Source organism: Erinaceus europaeus, chromosome 3, assembly GCF_950295315.1.
Source record: "Erinaceus europaeus chromosome 3, mEriEur2.1, whole genome shotgun sequence".
NCBI lineage: Eukaryota > Metazoa > Chordata > Mammalia > Eulipotyphla > Erinaceidae > Erinaceus > Erinaceus europaeus.
In genome coordinates this window covers 128,072,477-128,092,928 of record NC_080164.1, presented here as the reverse complement: position 1 = coordinate 128,092,928, position 20,452 = coordinate 128,072,477, and the positions used below count along the sequence as shown (strand labels likewise).

Sequence of the window (20,452 nt, the reverse complement as noted above, 5' to 3'; positions counted from 1 at the left end):
AAGTATCTTACTTTTGTGTTAAGTATTAGCATTTTTAACCACCAACACAACTACCTTTGAATCATCAGTGCAAGTGTCAGCATATAAAAGGCAATTATGTCTTTGAAAACAAATTTGAGCTAATAGATGCCCTCGATTTTGGAAACCTTAGGACCTCAGCCTCACTTTGAGAACCATTACTGAAGCCCATCCTTTCAGGAAAAAAAAAATGAATGAAAAAGTCAAGAATCCTTCCATCTTTGCCTGTTTTGTCTTTTAAAAGGAAACAAACAGAATTATATGCTGAGTAAGAGTTAAATATATTGAGTATCAAGAAATACGTAAAAATAGAAGAAACTTCAAATAACTGATGGAGAACAGAGTGGGAGGAAAAAGAAAAATCAGAGCCACAGTCTCTCAGTTTGGAAGTGAAGCAGAGACAGATATTAGAGATAGATGGGGGGAGGGGAGGTTCCACTTTGACTTACAAGAAAGTTCTTTAAACCCTAGGAATATTATATATAAATTGGTGACTAGGGTTGATAATACTGTATTGTTAACCATAAGTTGTTAAGTAACTTTTGTTCTCATCACAAGAAAAAGAAAAAAGTAGCCATGTGCTCACTAGATCTGTGGGGGTCATTTTGCAAGATATATAAGTATTGAACCATTATGTTGCACATATGAAACTAACAGGTTATATGTGAATCACAATACTGTAAAAAAAAAAAAAAAAAAAAGTTCTCTACATAGAAAACTCCAGACACTGGACAAATGTTTCTTGGTAATAATGGTGATAATTCTTTAAAATAACAGAAGCTATTAAGAAATCTATCCTTGTAATTTATTCTTATTGCCACCAAGATCAGGGCTCAAAGCCAGATCAGTACTGCTTCCAGCGGTAATTTTTCCTTTCTATTATTATTATTTCCTTTCTTCCTTTCTTTCCTTTCTTTCTTTTCTTCTTTCTATTTTATTTTATTTCACAGGACACAGAGAAATTGAGAGAGGAAGGGAGGTAGAGAATGACAGAATAAGATACCTGCAGACCTGCTTCACACCACTTGTGAAGCGCCCTCCCCTGCAAGTGGGGAGTGAGGGCTTGAACCTGGGCCCTTAAGCATGGTAATATGTGTAACACTGGCCAACTCCCTTTTAAATTTTTAAATCATAGATCAAGCAGCCTTCTATTTAACCTTCTATATGTATGTTGTTTAAAATATGCCAAATGTATCACAGAAGTAATAAGTAACTTTTAAGAAAGCATGTTTTATGATTCCTGGGCATCTATTTCATTGCAAAGATTCTAAAGCTCAGCATTACAGGTTTAGTTCACATATATTTGTGCTATGATCTAATGAAAATGAGAAAGAACCATAAATCTGTTAAAATGCAAATAAGCAGTCTGATGTTATAGCACAGACTCAAAACCTTGATATTCTCATATTAAAGAGGGAGAAAAGAGCTCACCTATTTCTCATCTTCCTTTTCTTCTTTTAAACACGGTTCCTAGATACTAATATGCAACATTCAACTAAAGAACCACAAATAATGCAATTTTACAATAATTTACAAAAACATTTCATTTGGGGCTGGACCTCTCTGGAGTGAGACAACTAATTCGCAGAGAGCAAAGCTGCAATGAAAAACTTTTTAGTATTAATCCTGACATCTAAAGTAACTGTAGTGCATGATCTGAAGTCCATAGGCAAGAGCAAAGTAGGAAAGCTCTAACATGTCTGGGACTGCTTCTCCCCCTTCAGACTCCTCAGGCTCATTAGTACTCTAGCTGCCTCCAGAATATTAAAAGTCTCCTAGTCCCTTAAGCCTGTTTGAAGTTCCCATTCTAATCAAAGGCCAATGTCTGTATGTGCCCAGTAGTGAATTAATTAAGAAGGTCACACATAGTGGGAGGGGGTATTAGAGTCAGGAAACCTAAATTCTGTCCTCCACAGCCAACACTAACAGTTTACTTTGGAGTCATCTTTTGCTTTCTCATAGCTAAATGAGGACATTAAAATTGGATAACTGCTATAATGGTGGGAGACTCAATAGCATGCTAACATTAAAAAATAAATAACATGCCATACATCAGATAAGAGTTTAATAACCAACATATATAAGGAGCTTACCAGACTCAACAACAAGACAACAAATAACCCCATCCAAAAATGGGGGGAGGAATTGGACAGAATATTCACCACAGAAGAGATCCAAAAGGCCGAGAAACACATGAAAAAATGCTCCAAGTCTCTGATTGTCAGAGAAATGCAAATCAAGACAACAATGAGATATCACTTCACTCCTGTGAGAATGTCACACATCAGAAAAGGTAACAGCAGCAAATGCTGGAGAGGATGTGGGGTCAAAGGAACCCTCCTGCACTGCTGGTGGGAATGTCAATTGGTCCAACCTCTGTGGAGAACAGTCTGGAGAACTCTCAGAAGGCTAGAAATGGACCTACCCTATGACCCTGCAATTCCCCTCCTGGGGATATATCCTAAGGAACCCAACACATCCATCCAAAAAGATCTGTGTACACATATGTTCTTGGCAGCACAATTTGTAACAGCCAAAACCTGGAAGCAACCCAGGTGTCCAACAACAGATGAGTGGCTGAGCAAGTTGTGGTATATATATACAATGGAATACTACTCAGCTGTAAAAAATGGTGACTTCACCGTTTTCAGCCGATCTTGGATGGACCTTGAAAAAATCATGTTGAGTGAAATAAGTCAGAAACAGAAGGATGAATATGGGATGATCTCACTCTCAGGCCGAAGTTGAAAAACAAGATTAGAAAAGAAAACACAAGTCGAACCTGAAATGGAATTGGAGTATTACACCAAAGTAAAAGACTCTGGGGTGGATGGGTGGGTGGGGAGAATACAGGTCCATGAAAAATGATGAATGAAATAGTGGGGGTTGTATTGCTAAATGGGAATCTGGGAAATGTTATGCATGTAAAAAAAAAAAAAGAAGAAGTAAAAACGCAAAGCAGAAAAAAAAAAAAAAAAAAAAAAGAATCCCAGTTCGAGCCCTGGCTTCCTACCTGCAGGGGAGTCGCTTCACAGGCAGTGAAGCAGGTCTGCAGGTGTCTTTCTCTCCCCCTCTCTGTCTTCCCCTCCCCTCTCCATTTCTCTCTGTCCTATCCAAAAAAAATAATAATAATAATAATAATAATAAATAAATAAATAAAACCCATTAGTCTATACAAACTCCAGTTAAAATAACATTGGGGATATTTTCTAGAGGAAGCTGAGACAGCTTTACTCTCTCTTAATTCATATTCCTTTTCGCCCCTTTTCCCTTTTGGTGCAGCCAGAGTCCCCAGCATGCTTGACTTCACTGCCACAAGAGTTTCAGTGCTGTGAGCTGACTTTTTCATTCAGAGACACCAAGGCATGGGGCCTCCTCCAGTGCTATGGTAGCACTCTGGTGTGGTATCAGGACAGGAACCTGGGTCACATGCATAATGACTTATTTCTCCAACCCTAAGTTTAGATTCTTATCCACTACCTCACATTTCTACATTTAGCCTTCCCAAAATCCAAAACAGAACTGACTTCCCAACACCCAGTATGTCCTTTATTAGGGCAAACACTATTCTAAATGGAGAATCTGAAACTTGAATTGTAAACAGGTACATCTCATGCTAGAAATGTATAGGACATACATATATCTAATTTTGAACTCTATGTATCCATATAACACCTTGCAAACTCGCAACACTCTTTCACAGGTAAGGCACTATATACAACATATTACTTTTAAGATTTATTCATTCAAGGGGAATCGGGCGGTAGCGAAACGGGTTAAGTGCACGTGGCGCAAAGCGCAGGAACCAGCAGAGGGATCCGGGTTCGAGCCCCCAGCTCCCCACCTGCAAGGGAGTCACTTCACAGGTGGTGAAGCAGGTCTGTAGGTGTCTTTCTCTCCCCCTCTCTGTCTTCCCTCCCCTCTCCATTTCTCTCTGTCCTATACAACAACGACATCAATAACAACAACAATAGTAACTACAACAAGGGCAACAAAAGGGAATAAATAAATGTTTTTTAAAAAAGACTTATTCATTAACACAGGAAAAAGAAACAGCATCACTCTGGCACATGGAATGCCAGGACTGAACTTAGAATCTCATGCTTAAGTTCAGTGCTCTAATCACTGCAGTGCCTTCTGGGATATATATATATATATATATATATAGTTTAGTCCAAAGATTTGCAGCATTTCTTTAATTCTCACTTCAGTGAACTCAAAAAAGGAAATCCCTAACAACTAGTTGCATTGCTTTTTTTTTTTTAATTAACTTAGACTGAGATCCTCAGGATGTCTCCAGAGATAAATATATTTTACTAAAGGATGAAAAACAAAAACTTGACAACCCAGTTAACTATTCACTAGGACCTGAACTAGGATGGTTAGCATAACACAAAAACCTTTGTTAAATCCTCATTACTGCATTTAACACCAATTAACTATGATACAAACTTCTAATATTAATCACAGAAGAGGAGACTGAAAGCCCATCACTACTGAGCACATACACATCCCTCTTCTGGGAAAATAACTTGACACACATGTCCTACAGATCATGAAGCAGTAGCATTTTTTTTTTAATACAAGGACTAGGCCATTAACATTCAGTAAGAGGGTTGTTATTCAGGCAAGAGAATGAGAAAGTGGGTCACAGTCAGCGATGCATAGTCCCACTCCCTAGAAAAATACTAATGTTTATTAAGTAAAATATTTCACTGTCTTATGTCTTAAGTCATATTAGTACTAGTATCTTAATGACTCCATAATGACTAGTAAAATCTAGACTAGCCACTGATAATTTCATTCAAAAGAGAATATAGAAGTACACAAAAGGCATCAGTCAGCCCTAACAATGACTCAGTCACAGAAAAGTAAGGAAAATTCTTACATTCAGCATTTAGGCAGAAAGGTGATAGGCTGAAAACTTCTCATCCATTAAACCAAAGAAGGAAAAGAATATTGTTGAGTATGCTAATGATTAGACATCAGCAACAGCATAACAACTTAGTTTGCTTCACTCTAATCTATTATGTTAAACTTACAAATTCCCTAATATAAAAGTCAATAGTGCATCTACCTAGAAATGAAATAGTCCTACTCAAACACTAATTAGAAAGGACATATGCACCCCTATGTTCACAGCTCTTTGTTCACAATAGCCAAGGAGTGGAATCAGCCTAAATGCTCATCATCAGGTGACTGGCTAAAAGAATTTATAAGATATGTATTCCATGGAATACTACTCTGTTACCAAAAATGATGATATTGTGTCCTTTGGAACAAAAATGGATGGAACTGGAGGTGACAGTACTTAGCAAGATAAGTAAAAAGATGTAAGACAACTACAGATGGTTTCACTCATAAGTGGAATCTAGAGATTGGATTTATATGAACTTGCCAAAAAAAAAAAAAAAAGGCAAACAAAACAGAAGCAAGCACACTGTTAAGACTTGTGAGAACTGGGAGTCGGGTGGTGGTGCAGCAGGTTAAGTGTACGTGATGCAAAGTGCAAGGACCGTCGTAAGGATCCCGGTTCGAGCCCCCGGCTCCCCACCTGCAGGGGAGTGGCTTCACAGGCTGTGAAGCAGGTCTGCAGGTGTCTATCTTTCTCTCCCCCTCCCTGTCTTCCCCTCCTCTCTCCATTTCTCTCAGTCCTATCCAACAACAATGACATCAATAACCACAACAATGTTAAACAGGGCAGCAAAAGGGAAAATAAATAAATAAATATAAAACAATTTTAAAAAATAAATAAAAATTAAAAAGAGACTTGTGAGAACTATGGTGGTTATTTTTGGGAGGTGGGAGGGTGGGGATACAGAATTCTGGTGGAAAGTGTGGTGTGGAACCTTATGTTGTAATCTTATAATCTTGTAACATACTATTATTAAAAAATAAAAAAATATTAAAAGGAAGGAAGGAACAGGGACAGAGAGGAAAATGACAGAGCAAAACTTGGGTCTGGGTATGGTATCAAAGCAAAGGACCCTAGAAGATGAGAGGGTGGAGGAACCTTGAGTTCCTGTGATATACAGGAGATGAGAAACTGTACCTATGTGTCAACAACTGCACCATAAACCATTAACCACCCAATAAAAAGAAAAAATGAAAGAAAGGAAAGAAAGGAAGAAAGAAAGAAAGGAAAGAAAGGAAGAAAGAAAGAAAGAAAGAGAAAGGAGGAAGGAAAGAAAAAAAAAGAGATAACCCTGTATCACACAGACTAGTTAGAGGATCAATGATCATGTTGTCTTCACCCAGAGCATTCATTCCTAATCTCTCATTATCTTAGACACTGGTTGTCCTGTAATCTAACTACAGCAATTTTCAAAATTATTGTTGTCTTAAGATTTAGGTACTCAAAGCACATACTTTTAGACCTGATGAGCTTGATTTCAAGTAATGCAAATTTACTTATTTTTTAGTATCATATACCTTTTAAGAGCAACATAGTACCCTCAAAATATTCACAGAAATGAGACAGATCAAGAATTCAAAAATATGTCTGTTGTAATTTTTCTTTCAGCAAGATATCATAGCTACATTATCATCAGGTATATCTATTTACTTATCTGTTTTTCTAGAAAGGGACATAGCTTGAAAAACTCGGTCAACTTATTCCTATATATCAACTGAACAGTTGTCTATGTCAAATATGATTGCTATCAAATTGTTTTATAGGAAGTTTGTATATGCCTTCTGGTTATTTTCAATTCAAATGCTCAATCTCTTACAACTGCACTAAAAAATCTATCATTAGTATAGCACAGCGAGAGATTTAAAAAAAAAAATGAGTATAAGTCAGACCTTAAAGGAACTTTCAATCCTGCAGCAAAAGAAATCTTTCATCAGTCGTTATATTAGTTAAACAAAATTGTAACATAAGTACAAAATAAGCAACAGCTCTATACATGTTATTAAAGGAAGGCATAATTATACTCATTTGATAGAAAAAAAAGGTTTCAGTTAAAAAAAACAGAAATGCTAGAAAGAAAAGTCATTTTTATCTATTTCATTTTCTTAAAAACAGAAGTCAAAATATTACAATCTGAATTAGCAACAGAAGTGGGATTAACAACTGGCTAGACTCCAAGTGTTGCATATATATCATTTTTTTTAATTCTTTATTTCAATGAGAGGGAAAGATACGGACGGAAAGACAGAGATAGAGAAAGAGAGCTATAATTTTTTTTTAATGACAAAAAGAAAAAGACCAGAGCACTGCTCAATTCTGACGTATGGTGGTGCTAGGCACCGAGCCTTGGGACCTCAGAGCCTCAGGCATCAAAGTCTTTTGCATGACCATTTTGCTGCCTCCCCAACCCTCCCTTTATTTATTTATTTATTTATTTATTTATTTATTTATTTATTATTACTGCCATCAGGGTCATTGCTGGGGCTCACTGCCAACACTATGAATCCAGTTCCTGGTGGTCATTTCTCCTTTTTTTTTTTTCTTTTTTCTATTTTATTGGATAAGACAGAGAGAAATTGAGAAAGGAAAGGAAAAGGAAAGGAAGATAGATAGGGAGAAAGATGGGACACCTGCAGATCTGCTTCCCCACTTACGAAGCATCCCCCCTGCAGGTATGGAGCAGGGGCTCGAACCCAGATCTCTGCACATGGCAATACATGCACTTAACCAAGTGTGCCACCACCCACCTGCCCTACTCCCACCTTTATTTTTTTAATTGTTGCCTCCAAGAAAGCATTTCAAAGATTTAATAAAATAGGAAAGCTAGCATTAACAACCATTGCAAAATGCATAAGGCTACCTGCCTCCCAAACTAGGCCCTTAATGTAAGTGGAATTCCACAAGCTTGTGACAAACCAATAATTTCCCAGTCTTTCTATGGAAAGTACAGACAACCACTATGCTGCAGTCTTCCAACTGTTAGTAGAAATTTTATTTGTAAAGATAATTTGTGCATATACAGAGAGAGAATCTCCAAATTAACAAAGTGCCCAACTATTTAAAACAACTCAGTTATTAAGTACTCCATTTCCCAACTCATATCCTAAAAATAGCAAACTTGTGGGTAAATGAATGGTTCACCAGACAGATACAGGAAAAATCCAAGGAATAAAAGCAGTCTCAACCCCTTGGAGATGAAACCTTATACAGCTTTGAAATGAATTCCAAAATTCCAAGCCTAGGTAGTCATTTTGATAGCTAGCAAATGTGTTCTATTTCAGTTTTGGGCTTAAAAAAAAAAAAAAAATAGAAGGGGTGAAGGAGAACCAAGATAATACATGAGTAAAGAATACTAACAATCCTGAACCAATGTAAGGACAAGTATCAATTCCAGCTTCTAGTAGGTTTCTAAATATTAACAACACTGAGCAACTTTTCTATTTTGCCTCCGGCAGACCACGGAAGAAAAATATAAATGTTAACAATAAATTCTAAATAACAAAGATAGGGCTGGGGAGATAGCATACTGGTTATGCAAAAGACTTTCATGCCTGAGGCTCTGAAGTCCCAGGTTCAATCTCCAACACCATCATAAATGAGAGCTGGTCTTTCCTTTCTCTCTCTCTCTGTGTCTCTCTCATTAAACTAAAATACTAAAATAAAAAACAATGATATAACCTTCCCGATCTGCTCAGATAATAACATGTTAACCATATAAAATATACTTATTTAAAAACAAAGAAATTTGGTGTTAGTGCAATTTAGAGACTTTAATGGCAAACACTAGAAGAAGAAGAAGAGACTTTAATGGGAAAAAATGTATAGTTCCCACTACACTTTTTGAAGTACTGAAAATCAGGATTGTTTGGGGTTTAATATCTTGTCCTTAAATAAACTAGTACCTCTCAAGAAACTACTAATAGGCAATCATTACCTCCAAGGAGCTTTCCCTATAGCCTAGGAGATTAGAAAAGTCTGATCAAAAGATTAATAAGTCTATGTAAATATGCTGTACTACAAATTATTTCCACTTTATCTTGAAAGTATATACTGCTATCAAGGTCAAAATTCAGCATAATTAATTAAAACTTCAAATGTTTATATGATTGAATGCCATATAATGGCTGCCTAATAAAAACAATTCAGATATTCAATAAACATAAACGCAGTTAATACAGGATAAATGTAATACCTAATTTAAGAGCGAGTTACTACAATTATCAAATCAGATTTTACCGAAAGCTTATAACTAAATCTAAACCTAAAATTGACCATATCTAGAGAACTGTCATGCACTCTTTATATATGTTGATATATTACTTTTTATTTTAAATATATGTTAACTCCACATTACATCATATAGCAGAATGTTTCCCAGAAGCTTAATTAAAAAAAAAAAAAAGAAAAAAGAAATGCTGAATACAAGATGAGGACACAAAGACAAGTAAGATCCTATCAAATTCACTATGCACAAATTTCATCAAAGTCACTGGACAGGGAACCAGAAGACCGTGCACCCGGTAGAACATGTGCTTGCCCGGGGCTCATGCCTTGGAAGCACCATGGATGGCACCAAGAAAGCTCTATATATAGCTGGTGGAGCAGGACTATGAGATCGATCGATCTATCTATCTATCTATCTATCTATCTGCAATAGCATACCCATACAGCACACACTGCAACATTCAAGGACCCAGGGTTAAGGCCCTGGTTCCCACCTGCAGGGGAGAAGCTTCATCAATGGTGAAGCAGAGCTGCACCTGTCTATCTCCCCGTCCCTGTCAATTTCTCCATCTCTATAAGTGAATAAATAAGGATGAAAAGTAGCCCCAGGGGGTTGCACTGAGCATGCCAGCAGTCCTGTGTTCCCTTCTAGCACTGCACTGAATTTTTTTAATATTAAATATAGATGTGTAAACCTAGAATGGGAGACAGCTTAGTGTTTAAGTAAAAAGGCTTTCATGGCTGAGGCTAAGAGGTCTAGGTTTAGTGGTCAGTACCACCACAAGCCAGAGCTGAACAGTGCTCTGAGAATTTAAATAGATATACACAATTTCCTAACGGCATGTGATTGTGTATGAATCTTCTTCAGCCACTTCTGTTAAGAAGCATGTCACAGAGAAGATGGAGGAACATCCAAGTTACTCTTTCTTTGCCGCTTCAAGTAATCTAAATGAAATTAACACTTTGCCATAAACAAACTCTGTCTTCAAAACTGTCTTCATCAAAGCAGAAAACTCAAGGTTCCCTGGCAGAAGTGAAGACCTCTGGTAGGACAAAAGAGCTAGAGACCTACTGGTCCTTTCATCTGACAAACTTAGTCTTAAATTCTATTGAAGAACTCCATCTGATTTCAGAAATCCACTTCCTATGAAAAGCATTCGAATGCCCATGATATGTCAAGGCAATCTGGATGACACAACAGTAATTACCACAAAGTCTTTCTAGCCTCAAGAATTTTATTACTGCCAGGGCAGATGAGAAAGAATTAGCCACCTTAGTGTTTCTGAGTGCTTACATAACTGAATCTCAAGACAAAAGAACCAAAGTGATAAAAGGGGGAGAATGTCCCCAAGAAGAGCAGAGCTGGAACAGGCAAAGGTAGAGTGACAAGCAAATGCAAGATTCAGTCACACAACAACAGAGATGCAATGCAGCACACCATGGCTGGAGGAAAGCATGACTAGGAAACCACCAGAGGGGAACATTTAAAGGTAAAGGACTGAGCATACATGCTCAGCTAAAGTGTGTCAACTATCTGATGTTTCAGCCACACAACTATACACTCCACTTCTTGGGGAAAAAAATGCAGCTTTAAACCTCAATTCTCCTGATATTCTTCACACCAATCTTGAATTTCTTTATCAATCTTTGCCTGTTCTATCTAAATCAGTGGTTCTGCAGGTATGGTTCCTGGTGCAACACATTCAGCATCAGTGAAGTGCAATTATGGGCTCTGGTCACACAAACAGGGTTGCGAAACAGAATAGAGGGTCAGGCCATCTATTCTGTCAAGCCCTCCAAGTAGGTCTAATGAGCACTAACATTTCAGACCACTGTTAGACAGGAATCCTTCAGAGACAATCCCTATCTCACTCTACATTTTCTCCTGACATCCGTTCACTTCCGGGGCTTTCCATAAAAGTTAAAATACTAATGACAAGTCTCTGAGTCCAGACGTCCTTGCTGGATGTCAGACTACTCAGTTCACCATCTTGACATTTACTCCCAAATTCCAACTAAACATCTCTAGTGTTATTACTGGATATCCTAACTCCTCCTCTACCACCCTTCCCAAAGAAACCCATTTTTTTTCTCTACTCTTTGCCCATGTCAGTAAATGGGACCTACAACCAAGAGCTGCATAAGCAAATCATCCACACTTCCTACAACATCCTCCCATCTAATCCACCACCCAATCTTCCCACTTGTGCACTGTAAGGTACCCCACAACCTCCATTATGACTGCCACCACTAGACTAGCCATGTAATATGTGCATCTCTCAACTATTCTCTACTCAGCAATCACCATGATTTTCTAAAAACACAAATCAGAGCATACCATTGGTCCTAAGTTTAAATTACTCAGTAGCTCCCAACCGCATTTTCAAAATAATAATAATAATAATAATAATAATAATAATAATACCAACGTGGTGTACAAAAGCCCTGGGCCCTGGCCACCTCTCCAACGTTATCTCAGGTCTTCTTCGTGGGAATCCATTATAGTCCACAGCTCTGAACACACTTCTTTTCCTCAAACTCTTCCCCATAGTGGGACTTCTCTCTTCACTACATACTCCACACACGATTTCCGTGTCTCTGTCTTTTCTGATTCTTCATATTTCTACTACAAGAGTCCACTGAAAGGTCTTCTCTCATACTCTAATTGAAACTGTTATTTTCTCATATAACCCTGTGCTTTCTTCCAATGACAATTATTTAAAATATGAGCTACAATAGCTTGATTTTTGTTTTAATATTTATCTTACACCAAACTAAGTTTTACAACCAAAAAAAAAAAAAAAAAAAATACTACGCTTACTGGGTAGATACAGATGATTTACATGAAATGATATATTAAATTCATTTTCCTACTGCAAATGGCAGTATATACAACAAAGTGAGGTTACTTCACTATTTTTTCTATGAAATTACAAGTGAAAAGTGGTTAATGGGGCTGGGCAGTAGCATACCCAGTTAAGTGCACATAGTACAAAGCACAAGGATCCCAGTTTGAGCTCCAGGCTCCCCATCTGCAAGGAAGTCGGTTTACAAGCAGTGAGGCAGGTCTGCAGGTGTCTCTCTCCCTTTCTTATCTCCCCTTCCCTCTCAATTTTTCTCTGTCCTATCCAATAAAGGGGGGGGGGGGAGAAATGGCCACCAGAAGCAGTAGATTCATAATATAGGCCAAGACCCAGTGATAACCTTGAAGGCAAAAAAAAAAAAAAAGTGGTTAACATTTAGCTTAAATTCATCCACTTTAAACAGCTCAGTGAGAGTTGCTGAGTGACTTTTACTTTTTACACAATTCTGTAATAAATCCCTGGCCACCAAATACTTACAGTACCAGCAGCCACTACGTCCATGTCAAGAAGCCTCAACCTACTTCAACCTACAATCTTACTCAAAAAATACCATCATTATCCAGTACCCATAAACTAAAAAGTGGATTATCACAATAAACTGCTGGTGGTGTCTCTAGTCCCATTATTTAAGTCTACTTTGTATCCATTATCAATCAATATTACATTCCTCTGGGGGGAAAAAAAAATGTGTATTAGATAACTTTCATTTATGTATGTGACAATACTGCTGACCACTAGGTTCAATGTTAAGAGTCAAAAACAAACATATATGTAAGCATGCATATATATATGTGTATATATATACAATACATATTAAATAAGGTGTCTGTAAACAGAAACACATAAAACAAAATTATATGCTAATTTGTACATAATGTTGTGAACATAGGCTTGCAGTGCCCTATCTCTATTACTTCTCCTAGAAGCAATAGTTCAGAATGGAGAGGAAGGGGAGGGAATCAAAGGTATAGAGTCTCAAAGACAATGCAGAGGTCAATCTCAATCAGTGGCCTGCAGGCAGCAGCATGGGGAAGGGGAAGAAGAACATAAGGAAGGGAAAGGAAAGAGAGAAAGGGAGGGAGGGATAAAGGGAAGGGAGTGAAAAGGAAAGGGAAAAAAAGGAAAGCGAGTAAAGGAAGGGGAGAGAAAGGGAAGGGAGGAAAAGAGGAAGGATGGAGCTGCTTCAGGGCACAGCAAGTAACAACACTGATCAAAGGTGTCAGGCACTTGAAACTTCAATGTCTTTTCACAAGCATTTGCTCTAGTGTTAAAAATCACACAAATCTGTCAATTACTAATCATTTTTTAATGTAAACCAGACTTGTGCTTAAGTGTCACATTTTAATTGTGGCATTACTTCTTTGGAATGGAGAAAGGATAATAAGGATCAGAAATGGGAATAAACTGATGGTGAAAAAAAGCTAAAAAGGGGGTCAGGCTGTAACGCAGCAGGTTAAGTGAAACTCAAGGATGCGGGTTCCAGCCCTCAACTCCCAACCTACAGGGAAGTCGCTTCACAAGTCATGAGACATGTCTGCAGGTGTCTCCCTCTCTGTCTTCCCCTCCCTCTCCATTTCTCTGTCCTATCCAGCAACAACGACATCAATAACAACAATAATAATAGCCACAACAATGATTTTTTTTTTAAAAAAAGGGCAACAAAAAGGAAAATAAATAAAATATTTTGAAAAAACTAAAAAAAAATCTATAATTTTTGTTGTGTGTGCATGCTGGGGAGAAATGTTTGAGGAAACAAAGTCTAGAGTCTGCAAGGAAAGTTAATAAAAGTCCGGTCCAAAGAACTGGGATGTTAGGTGACGGAAATCCCATCTCCCAAAGCGATGTTTGCAGTCCTTGCTTCTTTCTTGCATTTGATTACAAATTATTCTAAGAGAAAAAGACAGATTTATGGCAAAAGTTAGTGTAACACTCTGGTAGTGACATTACATGAAAAGTTCATGTGTGGCTTGGTGAGGACTCTCCAATTCATTTTTATTTTCACTTTCCAGTATACTTTTTCACCAAAAATCATTTGCTTAGGACGACAGGATACACTTACAGCAACAAGAGAAGCTATAAATCAAAAATTTAGTTAATAAATTGTAAATTCAAGTAGACACTGAGGACGGCATACTACTGAAAACACTGCAGTATGTCTAACAGTTAACCACAACTACTCAAGGACACAAATACAGAACATTAATGAGCATATCTGTTTCAAACCTACTGCTCACTCTCAATCAATTCTTGAAAAAAAATGTGTATAATAAAAAGCTAGGAAGTTTCATAGCAGCAAAGCTATCAAAACCAACCTCCATGTTTTCTCTTGAGAAGCTAAGCATCCTCCTTTCCTCTCTAGAACGTTCAACCAGAATGGTTAGGCAAAGGCTTACAAAATGAGGAGCAATAGTAATAACTAAAGATCATTTGCAAGCAAAAACCTTCGGATTTTCCTCTTGCACTGTTGGTAATTTGCTATATTGTTTGCAGCATCTCAAGACACAAATGGAATCTCAGTCCACTGTTTTCAAACCACAGCAGCGGTTAACAGAGAACAAAATGGCACACTACCCTATACCTTTTACCTTGGAAGTCAAACAGGTGTTTACAACAAATTACAAAACGGCTGAAATTTTAAGCTGTTTAGAATGACCATTCTGCAGCGTGCAGGAGGCGAAAGTATTACCTACAAAGCGTTTACACAAGAAATCCATCGCTAGTGCAGGGCCTTTTTTTTTTTTTTTTCCCTTTTTTCCCTCCTAAGAAGGGTAAAACTTTATTTTGTAAGCACACCTGCAAATGCTGACATAACCTGGTGAAGATGATGAGGGGGAGCTAGCAAAACTTCGCCCAAAGGGAACCTGCTCTCGCACGTTCCTTTCAAGTACCGGCAGAGACACACTCAAAGAGGTGCAAATATCACCTTGTCTGACGGAGGTTTCTGAGTAACAAAAGACAAACCGGCAGCAAGTTGACCGCCCCCCCCGCACCCCCCCGCCCAAAGCAACCCACAAACTGCACTGGGGGTGGGAGGTGAGGGGTGGGGGCGGCACCTCGGAAGCGCGCCGGCACAGAAATGCACAGGGATTTGCAAAGGTGGGCGAGCAGGGGCGCAGCCCGGGGGATGGGGAGGGTCCCCGCGGCAGACCCGGCGCCGAGGCCGGTGCTGCCCCGCTGCCCCGCAGCCCCGCTGCCCCGCAGCCCCGCTGCCCCGCAGCCCCGCTGCCCCGCAGCCCCGCTGCCCCGCAGCCCCGCTGCCCCGCAGCCCCGCTGCCCCGCAGCCCCGCTGCCCCGCAGCCCCGCAGCCCCGCAGCCCCGCAGCCCCGCAGCCCCGCAGCCCCGCAGCCCCGCAGCCCCGCAGCCCCGCAGCCCCGCAGCCCCGCTCCTGAGTCGCCGGCCCCATCACGAGCGCTCGCTGGGACCTTTCCTGCCTCTCCGCTCGCGTCCAGGACCGGAGACGATTCAAACTCGCCGCGAGAGCACAGGGCGCCGCCGGCCCCGCCGCGGAGAGGAGCGCAGAAGCCGCCGCCTCCCCCGCTACCCCGGCCCGCCCTCACCTGCCGGCCCCGCCGCCCCGGACGCCCGTACCTTCGGCCAGAGACTCCTCCAGCGTCACCTGGTAGCGGCCGACTGCGAACACCCGGACCCCGACCGACGAGCTCCCGGAGCCGGAGCCGACCCCGACGGCCCCGCCGCCCGCCGCCCCGCCGCCGCCGCCGCCGCCGCCGCCGCCGCCCTCGGACTTGGGCATTCGAGAGAACTTCTTCATGGTCCCGCCGGCGCGCGCGCGAGGGCCCGGCTGCCACCCGGCGTCCGCGACGGCCCGCCGCCCTTCGCCCGTGCGAGCGTCCGTGCGCGCTGCGGCCGGCCGAGCCTCACATTCCGCGCGCCCCGAGCGCCCGGCCCCGGCGCCCGCTCCGCGGCTCCCAAGCAGCTGCCGGGCTCCCGCAGAGGGCGGCGGGGAGGGCGGGGACGGGGCGGAGCGAGAGGGGGCGGGCTCGAGTGCGGGGGCGCTGCGGCCGCCTGTGCCAGTGCCCCGGCCCCCTCGCCTCCTCCCAGAGCGCCCGGAGCGCCAGCCCGGGGGGAGGGCTGCGAGGAGGGAGACGGGGAAGGGGCGGGGCGGCCAGCCCCCAGCGGAGTGGGTTGGGCCTCGAGGGCCGCAAACCCGCCGCAGCCCGCCGCGCCGCCCGCCACTCGCGGCCGTTGGCACAGCGGCGCCGCCGCTAACCGTTCGCTTGGGCCCGGCGCCGGGCGCCCAGCGCAGGCGCGCTGCCTCACCACCGGAAGTGACGCTTCCGGCTCTTGTCACGTGGGAGTGAGGGGGGTGGGCTTAGGGCTGGGGGGCGAACGCGAGCCCCAGGGTCTCGAGTCTGTGGTCCCGGCCCGGAGGCTTCTGATCGGGCCTGTGGAGCCCGGGGCTCCGGCAGCGAGGTGACCCGGGGGCCACTTGACGCGAGAGCCTCGCAGCGGCGTTTCCCCATCCCCGCTAGAAGTCGGTATGTCAGCCCGGGGACGCGAGGACGCCGCCAGCAACTTTATCCCCAGCGTGGCGGCGTCCGGCTGCATTTCCAGCCCGCGTCCCGCAGCCTCCGCCCGGGGCCTGCGTGTGGGAGGACGGAGCCGCGCGGAACTAGGATGGATTCCCGTAACCTGCCTTGTTTAGTCACCGTGTCGCGCTCTGTAACAGAAAGCTGTGTGGAGAGTGTTTTGCGGTTTGTGAGTTACTGGGAAGTACTTTCAAGTGGACGGCGCGACAGCCCTGCGGTGGAGTCTGAACAGGTGCAAGTCCTCTTGCAGCTCACCCATCACCCTTGGCTAAGACTTAACAGAGTCCACCCCAAGGTCGGGAATACAAGCTGGGAATACAGGACTCGTCCTTTGATTCCGGGCTTTTAGCCATTATAAAAAAAACAATCATATACATATATAGTCGATCATTGAAAAGCTGGAAGACTGGAAGCAAAGCCAGTCTTTGATTCCCCCACACTCTGTCCTTTTAACAAAGAGACTTGTTTATAAATAACAGTGCATCCATTTCAGAACCTGCTGGAATCCTAGTGCTTGGAGGTGCAGCATGTAAAAAGGACAAGGGTCTGCAGCGGTGGAGAGTGTTAAGGAATGACAATTAGCAGGGCTGCGAATTCTCAGCTCTAGCTTGTGTCTTCCACCGAAAAGAATACAGGTCCACCACAACCAGAGATTCTTTTTTCTTGTGAAGACACATACCTGGTTCTACTTTTCTTTCTTTTTCTCTAGTATGGCATTTGCTCACATTTTTAAATGTAGATCAAACGAATTGTACTTACTGAACACTATTATCCCCAGCCCTAATTCTTTATCCAGCATTTTACCCAGATACAGGCAGAAAACACTTAAAAATGTAGTTAAGCAACATCTGCCAGCACTAGAACATTTCTCTAGATCTAGGCATTTTATTGGATAACACACTAAGCAAAGATTCTTCATCCGGAGACCTGACCTTTCAAGTACATTCCAGCTCAATGGAAGTCAGATTATATGTCAAATGATGTGCTGTGACAAGTGGGATTTCCATTTAAAAATGAGCTGGCTATTTTCCTAACTGGAGAGATTCTCTAAGGAGTCTCATTCATACATTTAAGTTTAGTTTTTTTTTTTTTTTAACACTTTGTTTTATTTACTTTGGATAGAGACAGAGATACTGAGGGAAGGGGGAGATAAAAAGACAGCTGCCACGTTTTTCGGCAAGTTGGATGCCGCCACCCCCCATAGGACCAGAGGCCTGAATCCAGGTCCTTATATTGTAACACATGTGTTCTATCAAAGGCACCACCAACCACCCCTTGAGTTAAATCCTTTGAGCAGAATAGTAGAGAAATACAGCCATTTCATATATACCAAAACTAGAACCACACAAAAGCTCTGTAAAAAATATGGACGATGTAAATTCTAACCATCTAAAACACTAGCATTGAGATGCCTTGTAATAAGGGCACAGATAGAGGATAGTTTAGTAAAGGTCAAAGAAATTGCAATTCCATTGCTTTGTTTTAGTACATAACTCAGTCACTGTTTATAACTTTACTGCTATAAAAAAAATAGTTGGGAACTAGCCATATAATGAACTAAGCACTTTCTTTTTAGACAGATTACTTCACTTTGCAAGACTTCATTACAGTATTCTGATAATGTTGACAGATCATTGTAGCTTACAGATCCTAAAACAGGAAGTTTTTTTTGTTTGTTTTGTTTTTTACATTGGAGGGATATGGATCATAGCAGTATTTTTGTCTTCTAGTGGAAAACTGATTATCTTTTCACTAAGATGGCTCTCAAAGACACATGTGAATGAAAGAAAAATACAAGTCAAATAAAATGTGCTTATCTCAGAAAAGCTTATTTAACCAATACTAATTTAATTACCTTTATAATTCTATTCTTCCAGTTCCTGGTTAATCATTTTCCTCACAAATCACTGTTTTATTTTGATGGTATGTTTAGCATTGTAAGCCTCATTATGTATTATTATGAATAATTATAAGTACTTCACTAATGTCAATATTTAATCCTGTTAAAACAACTCAACATGACTATACCTTGTGTACACACACACACACACACATCTAAGTAAAATGAATCTACTAGTATAGTTTAAAATACAGCCTTGATGTCTACAGCCATAGCACCCTGAACACAGCAGATCTGATCTCGTAAGCTAAAACTACCAACTTGCTTGCAAATAATCAAATCTTTTGGAGATGGGGAAGCCTCACATGTCCATAATTTCACCATCCTCATGTCATTTTTCACTCAAAAAAAAAACCAGGGAGAGACACTACAGCACCAGAGTGTCCTCTGGTGTCACAGCACTCTCTGTGTGCTAGTACATGACTCAGCCTGATTGAATCCACATCCATATACGCATCAGATGGGCAAAGTGGCCCACCCATCCCCTGACCACTTTGCCCATCTGATGCAAAAATTGGTAAAACCCCAGGAACATGCAATAAGTGAAACTCTTTAAACTTGTATTAACTGGTATATGTTTTTTAATTTAACAAATATTTGCTGAACATCTAAAATGGATAAAGCATTGTTCACTTAGGGGTAACAAGGAAAGAAAGTTGAATTACACAAATCAAAGAATTTAGGTTCTTAGGTCAGCAAAATAGCTCACTTGGATATTGTTTTTGCCATATTGCACCCAGGTTCAAGCCTAACCCCCACTACACTGAAAGAACATTGGTGGTATGCTCTCGCTCTCTCTCCCCCTTCCCTTCCCCCTCTTCTTCTGTGTAACAGTCTAAAAGTAAAAAATTAGGTTCTTGGTGGGAGCAGTGGAATTAAGGGATGCAGTTATGTACACAAACATTACAGTTAGAGGAAGTTGAAATGGAAACAGAGCTGGTTCCAAGCTATGTCCAGAAGTGATGAACTCTTAACATTCAAATCTCCACCTTTCAATATGGCTGATGTTGGGGTCTCAGACATTTCTAGGAACAGAAATGCAGCTCTGCTGGACTTAAACCCAGGTGAACAATTCCCATGGGAAAATAGTAAAACTTGTCACATTGTGTTGAAATGATGCTGAATCTCTACTTCCACAATACTACATATACACAAGCAAAAGTCTATTCAAGTTACTGCAGAGGGACAAAGACAAATATTTAAAGCTGGATTTAGCTTTTGCCTCTTTGATTTTATCAATTTCACATTTGTTTTACTCAAACTTCTGCCATCTGTATTAGTGGTCATTTACTGGAAATCATGATGCACCAGCTGGTGTGTGAATAAACACACAGTAAGAACTCATACAGTAGGGGTTGGATGGTGGCACACATGGTTGAGTGCACATGTTACAATGTGCAAGTACCCAGGTTCAAGCCCCCAGCCCCCAACTGGGAGAAAGCTTCATGAGTGGTGAAGCAGTGCTGCAGGTATCTGTCTGCCTCTACCTCTCTATCTCTCAACTTCTGGTTGGTCTCTATCCAATAAGTAAATAAAGATAATAAAAAAGAACTCATACAGTATAAGAATCATACAGCTGGGAGAGAGCATAATGGTTATGCAAAGAGACCTGCATACTTTCCAGTGTGTTCTATGAGTACTAGATAATAATTGATGCCAATAACACACAGTGTTGGACACATGTAGCTTTATTTCTTCTTTTTTTTTCCACCAGGGTTATTGCTGAGGCTCAGTGCCTACATGGAAAATACACCACTCTGGGCAGCTATTTTTACCCTTTCACACACCCCCCCCATTCTATTTTTTACTTGAAAAAACAGAAATTGAGTGGGGTGGGAAGATGGGGGGGGGGGACATCTGCAGACCTGCTTCACTACTCATGAAACATATCCTCTTCAGGCAGGGTGAGCGGGTACTCAAACCTGGGTCCTTGCACCTGGTGATATGTTTGCTTAACCAAGTGAGAAACTGCCTGGCCCCCAGTTCA

The 20,452-nt window shown here is 41.3% G+C and overlaps 1 protein-coding gene across 2 annotated transcripts in view; it reads right to left on the bottom strand.

The window, feature by feature from the left end:
* The window catches only part of BMP2K (BMP2 inducible kinase), a 135,234-nt gene extending 119,312 nt beyond the window's left edge, over positions 1-15,922 (bottom strand). For both annotated transcript variants that reach the window (XM_060187921.1, XM_060187923.1), the window contains exon 1: positions 15,607-15,922. In XM_060187921.1, coding sequence (XP_060043904.1) covers positions 15,607-15,787 — 181 coding nt within the window. In that variant the 5' untranslated portion in view covers positions 15,788-15,922. The remainder of the gene's footprint in view (positions 1-15,606) is intronic.
* Positions 15,923-20,452: the final 4,530 nt, after the last annotated feature.